The 14,205-nt window shown below is 45.4% G+C and overlaps 5 protein-coding genes across 5 annotated transcripts; 3 read left to right on the top strand and 2 right to left on the bottom strand.

Moving 5' to 3' along the window:
* Positions 1-86: 86 nt before the first annotated feature.
* LOC103665204 (histone H3.1) lies at positions 87-534 on the top strand. Its single transcript, XM_008693098.2, has one exon. The coding sequence runs from the start codon at positions 103-105 to the stop codon at positions 511-513; it is 411 nt and encodes a 136-aa protein (XP_008691320.2). The 5' UTR covers positions 87-102; the 3' UTR covers positions 514-534.
* A 2,760-nt stretch (positions 535-3,294) lies between these two features.
* Positions 3,295-3,936, bottom strand: LOC103665205 (histone H2A type 1-H). The gene has a single exon (XM_008693099.2). It carries the CDS (start codon positions 3,904-3,906, stop codon positions 3,520-3,522), a length of 387 nt encoding a protein of 128 aa, XP_008691321.2. The 5' UTR covers positions 3,907-3,936; the 3' UTR covers positions 3,295-3,519.
* Positions 3,937-4,189: 253 nt separating this feature from the next.
* LOC103665070 (histone H2B type 1-C/E/F/G/I) lies at positions 4,190-6,068 on the top strand. Its single transcript, XM_040645185.1, has one exon. It carries the CDS (start codon positions 4,205-4,207, stop codon positions 4,583-4,585), a length of 381 nt encoding a protein of 126 aa, XP_040501119.1. The 5' UTR covers positions 4,190-4,204; the 3' UTR covers positions 4,586-6,068.
* Positions 6,069-8,861: 2,793 nt separating this feature from the next.
* On the top strand, positions 8,862-9,427 carry LOC103665069 (histone H4). The gene has a single exon (XM_040645197.1). The coding sequence runs from the start codon at positions 9,066-9,068 to the stop codon at positions 9,375-9,377; it is 312 nt and encodes a 103-aa protein (XP_040501131.1). The 5' UTR covers positions 8,862-9,065; the 3' UTR covers positions 9,378-9,427.
* A 1,421-nt stretch (positions 9,428-10,848) lies between these two features.
* On the bottom strand, positions 10,849-12,613 carry LOC121099766 (histone H4). Its single transcript, XM_040645188.1, has 2 exons — positions 12,154-12,613; positions 10,849-11,172 (listed from the first exon to the last, which is right to left on the bottom strand). Exon 1 carries the CDS (start codon positions 12,572-12,574, stop codon positions 12,263-12,265), a length of 312 nt encoding a protein of 103 aa, XP_040501122.1. The 5' UTR covers positions 12,575-12,613; the 3' UTR covers positions 10,849-11,172; positions 12,154-12,262.
* Between the last annotated feature and the right edge of the window lie 1,592 nt (positions 12,614-14,205).

The following is a 14,205-nucleotide window of genomic DNA, read 5'->3' as shown; positions in this document are numbered from 1 at the left end:
CGGGTTGTGTAGTCTGGTCCCCTTTTGTCCAATCAGCTTCTGACTCTCACTATAAATACTCTGACCAGCTTTCGCTTCTCACTGGCATTGAGCGTTCCCGCCATGGCTCGCACAAAGCAGACGGCGCGTAAGTCGACGGGCGGCAAGGCCCCGCGCAAGCAGCTGGCCACCAAGGCGGCCCGCAAGAGCGCGCCGGCCACCGGCGGCGTCAAGAAGCCGCACCGCTACCGGCCCGGCACGGTGGCCCTGCGCGAGATCCGGCGCTACCAGAAGTCCACCGAGCTGCTGATCCGCAAGCTGCCGTTCCAGCGGCTGGTGCGCGAGATCGCGCAGGACTTCAAGACCGACCTGCGCTTCCAGAGCTCGGCCGTCATGGCGCTGCAGGAGGCGTGCGAGGCCTACCTGGTGGGGCTCTTCGAGGACACCAACCTGTGCGCCATCCACGCCAAGCGCGTCACCATCATGCCCAAGGACATCCAGCTGGCGCGCCGCATCCGCGGGGAGAGGGCCTGAACCACAAGGTCTGCCCACTCTTTCCCAAAGGCTCTTTTCAGAGCCACCACACGCTCTCTGAAAAGACCTGTTTCCTTGTAATTTATAAGTATCTACTAAGATTCTTTATAAGTGCGTTTCCCCCCTGCTGTCTTGACAGGCTTGTGCTCCACTTTGCGCTTTTCCTGCTTCACCTGTTACGGTCTGGTGTACTTTACCCTTCATCTCACGCAGAGGGCGGTAAACAATAGCTTCGCTTAAGTGTACAGGAGAACTACCTGCAGATTGTATCTTTCTCTCTAGACTTTGTGAAGCGGGTAGGAAGAAATTAGAAATTGCACAGGAAGATACACAACCGCTGTTAAACCATCGACCGTGATCATCTTATTGCCTTCTTGTAGGTGATTTCAGGGTAAGTAGAACATGCGATTTCCATAGCTGGAGTTTAGGATGTCAATATTTTACCAATTAAAAATGTTCTAATACCTTTCAGCAAAAGTAAGTATTGTGTCCTGTCAATGATCTGCCTTCCTGTGGAAGGAAAAGTAGAATATTTGGTGGAAAGTTCTACCCTCCCTCACAACTCACTTTCCCCACCACACGCACTCTTGAGACGGTGGTGATCCAGTCTAAGGCCAGCTTCTAACCAGACCTGTATTGAGTGTAAGCAGTGCCTTCTTTTCCTATGTACTGGGAAACAAGGCTATTAAGAAGGGCCCACATAAGAAGTCCCTGTCCCCACTGATCAGTACTCTCGTTGGCTGGCTGAGCCCCCTCTCCTGGAGATATGCAGTAAATATAATTCTCCAAATTGGTCTTTCAGTTCTGATTATATGAAGATTTACTCAGGACCAGCAAGTGGTTCTAGTTTTGTGGACGTTTTTCGTTCTGTGGACATGGATACTCCACGCTTTTCAAAATACTCCATGTGCTAAACTGATCGTCTTGTGGCCCTCTACCTAAGCTCTTTCCGGGCTTTCAAGGTTCTCTCATCACCCCATACCAGGACTTGAGTTTTGCTGTAGGAATGGCACACAAAAACACTCAGTGACCCCAGACATGGCTCGTGCTAATGTGTAGACCGTGGGCCAGCTACCAAGATAAGGCTCACTGGAGGAGTAGTGATGGTGTTGATCAGTCTGGGATATGAATTCAGAGTTTCCTGGAATCTACAAGAGTGAATATGCACGTCTGAACTCAGGAGATAAGTCTGGGATGGACAGAAAGATTTGGGAGTTATTCGTATTTAAGCAGTATTTTAAGCCAAGGGAGTGGCCTACAGGTCCCTTCTGGTTCCATCCTGTCTCTTGCAATCTCCGCTTTATTGCCGGTATCAAACTTCATGTCATCTGCCTGAACATATCACAGGCCATGAGTCTGATGATGCTTATCCAATTTCCTTTAGCTTTTAGATCAGAAGTTTGTTCTCGCAGATCTTACTCCTCTATGCCCTCCTAATATCCTGCCCTTACATCTCTTGCTATATCGTGCTTTAATTATTTGCTTTTGTGTGATTCTTCCCATTAGATTGAGTTTCTTTTGGACCAGCAGTGTTTTATTGGTGTGTCCTTAATGCATTGTCCCTGAATATGAAATGAAAATTTATAGAAAGTAAAAGTACATGAAGATTCAATAAGAGGAAACAGAAGAAATAGTCTTTGTGCCTCCATTTCTTGAGATGGCAAAACTAGGAAGTGGAATAAACATTCCAGTCCTTTCGGAGGCCCAGAATAAAAGGGTCTTGCTTTGCCCATACAGAAACATGGACAACATGCCAGGATCGTTGACCTCACTGTTCTCAAAACAGCCTTTGGCTTTTCAGACATGTTCCTATTTTTTATGAATTATGGGTCTCTATCATCAGAACTTGGAATCAAGTTAATAGCATTCAGTATCATCCTTGTTACAACCAAGCCTGCACTGCTGTGTTGAACATCTCATTTGGCAGTGTGGACATATATGTGCCGTCAGGTGGTAATATGGATAATAAATTATACTTGAATACTTTTAGTAAGCATCATTTAAAAATTATTCTTTAAAGGCAAATTTTTTAAGATACAAGATTTACTACTTCCTACTAACAACCCCAATGGGTTTCTGTGTACCATTTATGGAAACCACTCCTGCGTCTCCCCAAAGTTGCTTTGGTAGTAAAATTTGTCACCCATAAGCCACCCAGAACTAATTTCTAGATATGGATTTAGGTAATCATCTTGAGTCAATTTATTGTTCTTGTGTATTCAATATAAATGACTTTGAAATAATAGCCTTTTTAGTTCACAAATGTCAACTGGTTGGCAAAGTATCCTAAATACTGAAGAGAAGGAAAACGATTTCTTCTTCTACCCTTCTACTCTTCTACCCTACTTGGTTTAAGAAATAAATTGACATGGGGCAGATTTAACAGGAGGAAAAGCATGTTTTATTACATGCAGAGGCCCACTGAAATCTCCAACCCCAAAGAAATGACCAAGGAGGCACTTTTCATACTTTTTAGACAAATGTTTGAGGACTTGACAGGTTAAAGAAAACCAATGTTTGGGAGCCTGAATTAGTGAGGAAACAGAATTTGAGCTCAGGTAGAGGAGTAAAATGTTGAGATTTGTTTCTGCCGCTCCCTAGCCTTGAGAGTCCATTTATCTCTAGTGATCTCTAGTGACAAGGATGTCTTTTTATCTTAGTATAGAGAGAGCGTTTTTCATATAGGTTTAATTCCTGCTTTCGGGGGAAACAGGAAGGTCTGAGTGTCTTTAATCTGTTTTTGAAATAGCCTCAATTCACAATAATCAATATGCTATTGTGCTAACTTTTTGGGGCGGGGGGAGCCTGCCCTTGGTCATTAAACACCAATTCATGAAGTGTAGACAAAGGTTGAAGATTAGCCAGGACTAAAGCATAACTGGGAATGGTGTCCCAAATCATCCTTACTGGTAGCATAAAATGAAAATAAAACGAGTGTCACCTTTTTATGACTGTAGTAGTGGCTCTGAAAAGAGCCTTTTGTTCTTTAGTTGTTTCTAAACTTCTTCACTTGGCCTTGTGGTGGCTCTCGGTCTTCTTGGGCAGCAGCACGGCCTGGATGTTGGGCAGGACGCCGCCCTGCGCGATGGTGACTTTGCCCAGCAGCTTGTTGAGCTCCTCGTCGTTGCGGATGGCCAGCTGCAGGTGGCGCGGGATGATGCGCGTCTTCTTGTTGTCGCGGGCCGCGTTGCCCGCCAGCTCCAGGATCTCGGCCGTCAGGTACTCCAGCACGGCCGCCAGGTACACGGGCGCGCCGGCCCCGACCCGCTCGGCGTAGTTGCCCTTGCGGAGCAGGCGGTGCACACGGCCCACCGGGAACTGGAGGCCGGCCCGCGAGGAGCGCGTCTTGGCCTTGGCGCGAGCCTTGCCGCCCTGTTTCCCGCGTCCTGACATGATCTATGGCCAACGACGCTTGTCAAGACTGACTACAGCTTTTAAATGCAGAAATACATATTTTATAGCCCCTCCTGGGCGCGAAAAAGAGGCTATACGATTGGTTAATGTTTCATTTTAATTTAGACCAATGAAAACGCAACCATGTAGAATGAGTATCTTGATTGGGTCAAACTGGGACGCGATGTCACCCAAATTTATCACCAATCACCATCGACCCTCCACATCTCATTTGCATGAGTCATTATAAGTAAAGAGGGGCCTGTTCCTGTCTTGCTTTACTCTGTCACTGTTCACCATGCCTGAGCCAGCGAAGTCCGCGCCCGCCCCGAAGAAGGGCTCCAAGAAGGCGGTGACCAAGGCGCAGAAGAAGGACGGCAAGAAGCGCAAGCGCAGCCGCAAGGAGAGCTACTCGGTGTACGTGTACAAGGTGCTGAAGCAGGTGCACCCCGACACCGGCATCTCGTCCAAGGCCATGGGCATCATGAACTCGTTCGTCAACGACATCTTCGAGCGCATCGCGGGCGAGGCGTCGCGCCTGGCGCATTACAACAAGCGCTCGACCATCACGTCCAGGGAGATCCAGACGGCCGTGCGCCTGCTGCTGCCCGGGGAGCTGGCCAAGCACGCCGTGTCCGAGGGCACCAAGGCCGTCACCAAGTACACTAGCTCCAAGTAAACTTGCCAAGTAAGCGTCTTGATACCCAACCCCAACGGCTCTTTTCAGAGCCATCCACACTTTCTAAGAAAGAGCTTGCGCACCGTTTACCTTTGGTTAAAAGTAGAAGTAAACACTTTTTTTTTTTTTTTAACATAAGTAGCTTTAGGTAAACTGCACCTTCTAGCTAGCTTCTGGGATTTGCAGTTCATTTTTAGTGTTTTTAGTTTGCAGTTGACTTTTAGTAATAACATTTTGTCTAATAAGACACCAATGCAAATAAGACCTCGGGTCTTTTGTTGGGCTGCAGAAGTATTTGGAAGTCCTGTGTATCTCCCAATAGTTCTGGCTTCGTCAGCTTATCTCTGGTTAGGCCTCGCTTAATTGCCTCCAGAGTTAAAGGATTAATCAGGATCTTGGAGTGGTAAGTTTCATTTAATGAGACTGGAGAATTATTCAGCTATTTTCTCTAATTCTCCTCGCCACGCTGGAGTAGGCCCACAGCCTCCTTCGTCTTTTAAAACTATCTTTGGGAGATAGTGTGTTGGGACAGTTGTGCTGACTGAAAATGGGGACAGGGCCACCAGGCAGTATAATTTAGACTGTGTTCCATTTTCTACTTTCACCTAGTTAACTCAGGCTGGTTACCCCCGGAGATGCCCTCACCACCGTCCACCATCTCCCATTAAAATTCCAAGCATTGTTAAAGGCCTATTAGCAGTGTAACCAATATGGTTTGAAATTAAACCTGAGTTCTTTCTCGTGGAGCTGAGTGAAGAGCCGGAAATGTTTCTTCTCCACGTCTTCAATTCTGTAAAATCATATTCCCAGTCATGCAGCACGTTTTTTTCTGTCTTCATTTCGGTTGCAGGGAAGTCTGGTGCCTCTGGTAATGGGAAGCCATATTAAAGGCATGCCTGGTTTGGGTGCTGTTTTTGGACTACCAGCTTTAGTAAATCCAGGAAGATCTACTGTCATGAACTTTGCTCAAGAGTAAGGACTCGCAGGGTGGATTGCAAGAACAAAACACGTGTGGCCAGGTTTCTTCTTAAGCCTAACTTTGAGATTTGCTTTCTCAAAGCAACCACCATTCTTCACTCGTACATTTATCCCGCAAACTGGTCTCGGGTGTCTCACAGGTGCTAAGAAATGTACCTGCAATGGGAAAGTTCCAGCGTCTTCAGAAGAAACAGTTAAGAAAATACGGACTCTAAAAAGAAACTGGGAAGGGAGGCAAATGGAGCCTGCTGCGTGGGGCAGGTCCTGTAGCAGGGAGGGGAAGCGCGCTCCAGGCAGAGCGGTCTGGACTTAGAAAGCCTCTGGGAGGCCTGCAGGCTGGAATGGCTGGAGATGAATGTGGAACGGTAAGGAGAAGGTGCCGCAGAGACTCTTACGATACTCAGGAGCTTTGTACACCTTGAAAAGAAATATAAAGTTTATCTATTAGGGGAGGGCAGACTGCAGAATTTTAAAATCTTATAAAATGTATGATTCAGAATCATTATTCTGGTGGCCCAGTTGAGAATGGATTGAAAGGGGGGGTGAGATCCAGGTCAAAAGTTTGGAAATACCAGCCAGGGGTGAGGGTCTGAACTAAGGAGGGGCAGCAATTGGGAAGAGGAGGAGGAGGGAAAAAAAGGTGGAGAGCGGAGGAAAAGGAAGCAGAAAGGTTAGGCCTTGTTGCAGAATGATTTAACGGGGAAGGTGAAGGAGGACAGGCTGGAATGTCTCGCAACATCACTGCTCAAGAAAGGGCTTCAGAAAGTGGGCTTGGGAGGAAAGACTTGCAGTGTTCATTCGGACTCAACGCCACAAAGCACCTAGGCATATATTGACTATCTACAGCTTAAAAGAGTTTGAGAAAACTGGGGAAGCAGGAACGTCGCTTGGTTTGACTCCCCCCCCCCCACCTTTCCCTGAAAGCAGGAGGTGAACCTCCCCTGTGCCAGGTACCCGCCCTGTGCCCTGAGGAAAGGAGGCCTTCTTATCACCAGAGGGAATTTAGGGCTGAAAGGCCACAAGAAAAAAACCTTGTTATTTCTTCGATTTACTACCCCAAGCCCAAACCTCTTTGTCTCATCAATTCTTCACAAATTTATCTTAGTCTAAAAATATGAAATTCCTCTGACTAGTTGCTTTGGGACTTCCTTCTCTTGTGAAGGCTGCCATGTGACATGTAAAAATCCAATAAAACGTGTGTGCTTTTTCCTGTTCACCTGCCTTATGTCAGTTTCTTAGGCAGAGATCCAAAGAGGACAGAGAATTTTTCATTCCCCTACATTTCATTCAATAGAGACTCATTGCCCCTCTACCGTGAGCAGGCACAACTCCAACCTAGCGATATGACAGTGAAGGGGTTCAGAACAAGTCTCCCCAGAATGACACTGACACGAGGACTATCTTGAACTAAAGTCAACTGAGAGCACCACGGGTCAAGAGGAACTTTCGCCCTCCCCCTAACTGCCTTAAGAATTTAGGTAAGGGGTTGATAACAGAGAGGGAGAGCTATTATCAGACAGAACTTTTTCATGTGAAGGACTCAGCTTGGTGGGGCAGACATGTGATCACTAAACTCTTATCTTGCTGTGAATTGTCCTCCCCTCTAGCCCCAGGCCCCTCTCCCATTCCTTAGCGGAGGATGGCATGTAAGCCTTCATAGCCTGACTGCCTTTAAGACTTATTTTTTTTACAGGGTTTCTGTGCTTATGAAACTAAATATTTTTCTCTGTTAATCTGTTTTATGTCATTTTAATTAGTAGATTAGCCAAAGAACCTAGAAGGAAAAAAGGTAAAATTTTCCAGCTCCTACAATATACAAAGATGAAGAACTCATTCTTCTAAAGATGCCCATTTTTCTGCCCCAGCTAATCGATGTAATGCAATTATGATAAAAATTCCAAAGGGAGTTCATTTTTTCCTTTAAACCTGAAACAAGTTACAATATTTTGAAGGGGAGCAGAATAGATCATCTCAAAATATGCCTCTTTGGTATTGTATCAGTGATGGTAAACTTATATGCACAACAGTTATTGCTGACACAGGTGAATGTGATAAGAATTTTGTGGAAAATGTAGCAATATTAATCAAATACCACAAAATCTACATCCTCTCTGACAAAGCACTTCAATTCTAGGTTATCCTCAGAAACAAATTATGTACAGATATCCTTTAAAATAGAAAAAGTACAAAGCACATTATGTTAAGTACTAGAGATTTTGCTTAAAAGGTATCCTAGCAAATGCTTATGATAGAATACTACACAGACATAAATAATCACTTGTTTCACTTTCCCTAATGGAAATTTTCCAAAGATTCAACTGAAAATAGATTTCCTTTGGCAAAGGAAATTGATTAAACTATAGAACAGAATAGAATTTTTAGTAATAGTTCTGTCTGGGAGGAGAAATATCCTGTCCTTTTGGAGGTCCTTCTAGCTGGGCTAAGAATCAAATTGACGTGAGACAGATTAACAGGAGAAAGTCAAATACAATAGTATACGCACAGGGAATCCACACAGACATGAAATTTCAAAGACAATGAAGCAAAATGAAGTATATAGGTCTTTCTGAACTAAAGAGAAGGGGACAGGGGTCTGGGACTTCAAAGGGAAGGAATGTAATTCACAGAAAAGTAAATGCCTCAAACATAAATGTTTGCGATGCCACTTGGAAACAATGGGACGTCAAGGGCTTTGATCAAACTGGCCTTGCTTCTCCCATCATCAATACCTCGCTCATAATATAATACAGTTCTCTGCTGTGATAACTCTCTTCCTGGAGCAGGTCCTCTATCTAATTTCCTTTTAGGCAGTCATGGAGGAGGTAACAAGCTTTTCCAAAATTTGCTGGATTTTAATAACCTCCATGTCAAAGTGGCCCATCTTAGGGTGGCCTGCCCTTGACCCCTACAGTTCCAAGTATAGTGTCACAAGTGGTACATCAATCAGTCAGCAAAAGAATTATTTTAAACATGTGGCTTATTAAGGAATTGTTAGGGAATTGGTTAAAGCGTATTATAGAGAATTCTTAAGAAGGAATAACAAGTGGATATTAAAAACAACTTTTTTAGTCTTTGGAGGAGGGAAACTGTTTAGAATGGAATCAGTGTAAAGAAGCTCCAAAACGCCATCCATGGCGCTGTGGGAATTTTCTTTGAACGAGTAGGTGCACTTATCTATTCACCAAAGTAGCGACTGGCCAGCAGTACTCAGGTTCTACTTGCCCTTTTCTGTATTTCTCACAACATTCGCGTTCGGCGTTCGCACTGGAAAACAATTTTTAAAGCTTTAAAACAGTGTAACAAAATAGTTACGAGGTACAAAACAAGACACAGTACAAGGAAACCTAAGACTTTTTTTTTTTTTTTTGTCTTGTTACACTTCCCTCCCCCCGCGGGGTGGCACTTCCCGCTGTCTGAGGTTCTCAGTTCGGTCCGCAGCAGCGGTATAAAAGCCTGCCGCACTGGACCCCTCACAGGACGCTGTGCAGTCGCTTCTCTCAGCATGTCTGGTCGCGGCAAGGGCGGGAAGGGCCTGGGCAAGGGGGGCGCCAAGCGCCACCGCAAGGTGCTGCGCGACAACATCCAGGGCATCACCAAGCCCGCCATCCGGCGGCTGGCCCGGCGCGGCGGCGTCAAGCGCATCTCCGGCCTCATCTACGAGGAGACCCGCGGGGTGCTCAAGGTGTTCCTGGAGAACGTGATCCGGGACGCCGTCACCTACACGGAGCACGCCAAGCGCAAGACGGTCACGGCCATGGACGTGGTCTACGCGCTCAAGCGCCAGGGCCGCACTCTCTACGGCTTTGGGGGCTGAGCCTTACCCAAGTCCACACCCAAACCAACCAAAAGCCCTTTTCAGGGCTCCCCCCACTTTCACCCAAGGAGCCGTGGCACTGGTTTTATGCGCACACTGGTCCGCGTAGCCACGTGGCGCTGCGGGTCATGTCACCGTGACCTGCACAAATCGCTAGTTCTGCCAACCAACCCCATAGCCGTGAATCTTTCTCTAAGTTGGTTTGGCATCTTAAGTTGCTGAGGAATTTGCTCAGTAGGCCCTGTGAGATCCTTTGGGCATGTTGCGTTCCGCTCAGCTACTTTTATAAAGCGGCTGTTTTTGGGGCACGGCAAAAACCCTTCGACCTCCGGTAATCTTGCAAGAAATCTAATGGAGAGTCGGCAGAGTTTGAAAAATGTTCAGACCGAAACTCTGGAGGTGTTCTGTCAGAAAAAGGCAGTTTTTGAGTTTGATTATAACTGATCCCAGCTCCTAAATGGGACCTGGCTTGTCAAATCAGAAGGTCACTATCAGCCTGGAGGGACAATTACTGGCCTATTGCTGGTCTCCATCACTTACCAAAAAGAGTAGAGAACTTTTGAAGTTAGTAAAGGTATTTTTGTTTATCTTGAAGGACAATGATCATAATTGGCACTCATTCAGCGTTTATGATGGACAAGTGATGAATGTGTCATCAGTGATCACCAATAAAAACTCAGTTACAGTTAATGTAACATTGTTTTAATAAGCAAATGTAAGCATGTTCTATCCAATTTAAGAAGTACATTGTTAAACATTTATATTAAATTTTATCTGGGTAACAAGGATGTATAGTTTATTTTTTATTTGCTTTTTTCCCTATTGCACCATATTTAACAAAACTGTTCTCACAATTGCATACGGTTAATCACGAATACAAACCATGTCTCCTCTCATGAAATTATGTGCAGCCCAGGGGCCACTTGAGAAACTGCATCCGTTTAGATATAAGTAATACCTTAAAGGTTTCATTATTCAAAATTTAGGGCCTGGATTTTGGAAAAGTATTATCAAGAAGTTTTAAGTTTCATTAAATCAGGCTATGAACATAAGTCAGATATCGAAGGACAAGTATGAGACTATTACCTATAAAAGCATTGAAATAATATACAGAATACTTAGGATAAGAACTGAGAGACTTTAACCAAAATTATTCAAGAAATTAATGGAAAGCGGGGTGCCTGGGTGGCTCAGGCGGTTAAGCATCTGCCTTCTGCTCATACCCTGGGATCAAGCCCCACACTGGGCTCCCTGGTCATTGGGGAGTCTGCTTTTCCCTCTGCCTGCCACTCCCCCCTGTTTGTGCTCTCTCTCTCTCTGAGTTAAATAATCAATCAATCAATCAATCAAATGTTAAAAAAACAAAAGAAATTAATGGAAAGCCACAAGTACATAATTGGCCCTCAGAAGGTGTTGGGGAAATAGAATTAAAAACAAAATCTCCCAACCCAGAAACCGCTCTACAAAGGTAGTAGAAACAGAAATGTTTTATTATTGATAAGCATTAACCAGAACGCAATGCACATCACGGGCAATGTGCTACCTGGAATAGCACAAAGAGAAATCTCACTCTGTTGGGTGAGCTAAATGGACACAACCCACCCAAAACACTGTAGTATTGCAATTTGCAGTCATATGTTCGCTGAAGTTAAGTCCATGTCTTCCCAGGAAAATGGGAGATCGGCATCATTGAGAAAGACAGCACTGTATTTCAGAGCTGTCCTTGAGGAAACCTTCCTGAGCTGGTAGACGGGCCAGATGCACAGTTAGCATTTGACCTTACAAGGGTTAAATCCTGCTGAGACACAAGGAGATGTTGGAAGTTTTTAACTTCAGCTGTAAAAGGTATTCATCTCATCAATGCTTACTCTTTTTATATACGTGTGGACAATTACTGCTTTAGTCTGTGTGTCTGCATTAGCCAAGCTTCCAACCAACACCCAAGTCTTCCCCTTTGCTTTTGGGTTTCTTTCTCTAGTTTTTAAGACCTCCTCTGGGAGAATCCTAAAACATACTTTGAGCATAGGTCTGGATTTATGTCCTAATCCCGTGTTTGATTCCTTTTCTACTCTGTACCAAGGATCTCTTTTTAGTAGCTCTCCTGGGCTAGGGGCTGCTTTCTTTCATGGCAACATTTCTGTAATGCAACCTTGTTTCCCTTTATCATTTAGCTGAAATGCCTTTTAATTGCATCCCACCCTCAGTAAGTGCTCTGTGGGGTATTGGCCTGTAAGTCCTCTAGGAGCTTCCAGTCTCCACTCCCAGCAGACACCAGGTCTAGAGCCAGAGGCCCATCACATGCTTGGTCTCGCACCAATTGTCACAACTGTTGGTCTCCAATTAGAGTCTACTTAACACTCGTTTGTTTCTCGAGAAGACACGGGGCACCAGAACGGAGATAACTACATCGTGATTAAATTTTAAAGCCTTGGGTACACAGAAATGCACCTTCTCACCGATTCAGCGCTGAGGTTCTTGCTGTTACTTTCAACCCCAAAACCTGCACTTGACCCAGATCCACACCGAGAAAGTCTTTCTCAAGTCCTAAACCCGTTTACTCCCAACTGTCATGCCAACGTTATTACAGAGTTAAAATTCTACCCTAGAATGTGAATGACAAATGTTACATATGAAGTGCGAAAGCATCAACATAATACAACTCTCCAAAACCCTGCGTAAAAACACGGAAAATTAAGGGACAAGTAACTTCCCTAGTTGAATACGGAGTAACTTCCTAAGCAGGTTACGGATATATACTTTCAAGGCCAAGACCTACCCCAAGTTAAAAGCAAACCAGCATCACGGCTCCTCAGATGGAAAACTAGGGGCCCTAAAAAGGACCTTTGGTTGAGAAACATTGCGTTCCGCTGGGGTGGGGGGCGTGCTCAGCCCCCGAAGCCGTAGAGGGTGCGGCCCTGGCGCTTGAGCGCGTAGACCACGTCCATGGCCGTGACCGTCTTGCGCTTGGCGTGTTCTGTGTAGGTGACGGCGTCCCGGATCACGTTCTCCAGGAACACCTTGAGCACCCCGCGGGTCTCCTCGTAGATGAGGCCGGAGATGCGCTTGACGCCGCCGCGCCGGGCCAGCCGCCGGATGGCGGGCTTGGTGATGCCCTGGATGTTGTCGCGCAGCACCTTGCGGTGGCGCTTGGCGCCCCCCTTGCCCAGGCCCTTCCCGCCCTTGCCGCGGCCTGACATGACTGCTCAAACGCTCGGCCGAGTGCCACACAGCAATGGCCCTGTTCGTCCGTCAGGAGTAATTATAAGCAGACTGCGGACCTGGTTGAGGACTGAAAGCGCGGGCGGCACCCGCGGCCCCACCCCCGGCTCCGCCCCTCTCTGGGCAGAGCCCCGCTCTCTGCCCGGCAGGGAGCAGGGCGGTTTCCTGTGGAAGCTCTGGATTTTCCTGAGCCCGGGATATCTGTATCCACAGCTGTCTTTTCCTATGAGATTGTTCACAGCGGCTTCTAGTTTACGAGGAAGTACTGTCCTTTCTCCTTCAGAAGGGATCGTTAGCTGCGAACGGTACCTAAGATGCCGCCCCAAAATACGCCTCTTTTCGTGAGAACTATTTTTGAGCAGATTATTTTTAAGAAACACCAGGCAGAAGAATCTCTAAAATCAGAGACCTCTTTAAGGAACATTTTACACTTATAAAGGAGATCTCCATCTGTCTCCCTCTCTGTACCAGAAAGAGAAGGATGACTACATCACCAGAGAAGCTTGTCCATGGAGAAGGCCCAGACTTAATGCCGCATCACAAGCTGGTCACCATCCTTTTCCTGGTCACCCATTCCTGGCTCCCCGTGTGCTCCCCTCCCACCCCAACCTCTCTCAGCTGGAGATGGTATTTAAGGTGGTGGTTTGGGCCTTTCCAGGGAGTTTTACTCAGTTCTTCAGAGTATCTCCCATGTATACAGGAGGTAAACATGTTATTAAACTGCTGTTTGTTTTTCTCGTTACTCTGTCTTTTATTATGGGGAGAGGTTCACAGCACCTAGAAGGGTGGAGGGGAAATTATTTTTCCTCCCCTACACTGTTCTTTTTATTACATCAATATTTTAACTTGTAGTTGAATAACAGGTCATAATTTGGCACTGCAGGGCCCGTTATTTCTTTTCAGAAGTTTCTGATATAGTTTCACAAGATTCCTTTTGTGTGTGTGTAAGTTTAGAATCATTGTAGTAGCTTGGTAAAAAATCCCTTTGAGCTTCTGATCACGGTTGCATTAACTATGAATTAATTAGAATATAATTAAAGCCCTACGAAATCGAGTACTTAAGTTCAAACCTTGTGCTTCTAGTTGATTTTAAGCTTAATTTTTAATGACTAAAAATTCTGTTTTTTGTTTTTTTAACTTCTGTTTTCATATAATATTTAATATGGAATTATTTTTTGCATGCATTGAATTTTATTTAAAAAAATACAGGATCATACTGTGAAATTCTTGACACTAACATAATTTTGTAAACTCCTGTAACTAATGTCACTCATTATTCAGTTGTTTTAGAAAGTTCTTAATAGCTGAAACTCGACTTAGAAAAACTTGATTTTAAATTGTATCTCCTCTACCAATCGAGTTTGGGGTCCTTCCTTAGGTCTTCTAAATCTTTGCTCATCTAGACTGGGATTGGGATAGTAACAATACTTAACATCATACAGTTACTTTAAGAACTAATTGAGGGGCACCTGGGAGGCTCAGTCGATTAAGCGTCAGAGTCTTGATTTCAGCTTAGGTCATCATCTCGGGGTAGTGAGTTCAATCCCTAGGTTGGGCTCTGTGCTGGGCATGGAGACTGCTTGGGATTCTCTGTCTCCCTCTGCCCCTT

The sequence above is a fragment of the Ursus maritimus genome, unplaced genomic scaffold (genome assembly GCF_017311325.1).
Source record: "Ursus maritimus isolate PB19 unplaced genomic scaffold, ASM1731132v1 scaffold_30, whole genome shotgun sequence".
NCBI classification, from domain to species: Eukaryota; Metazoa; Chordata; class Mammalia; order Carnivora; family Ursidae; genus Ursus; species Ursus maritimus.
This window is presented reverse-complemented; position numbering and strand designations above follow the sequence as displayed.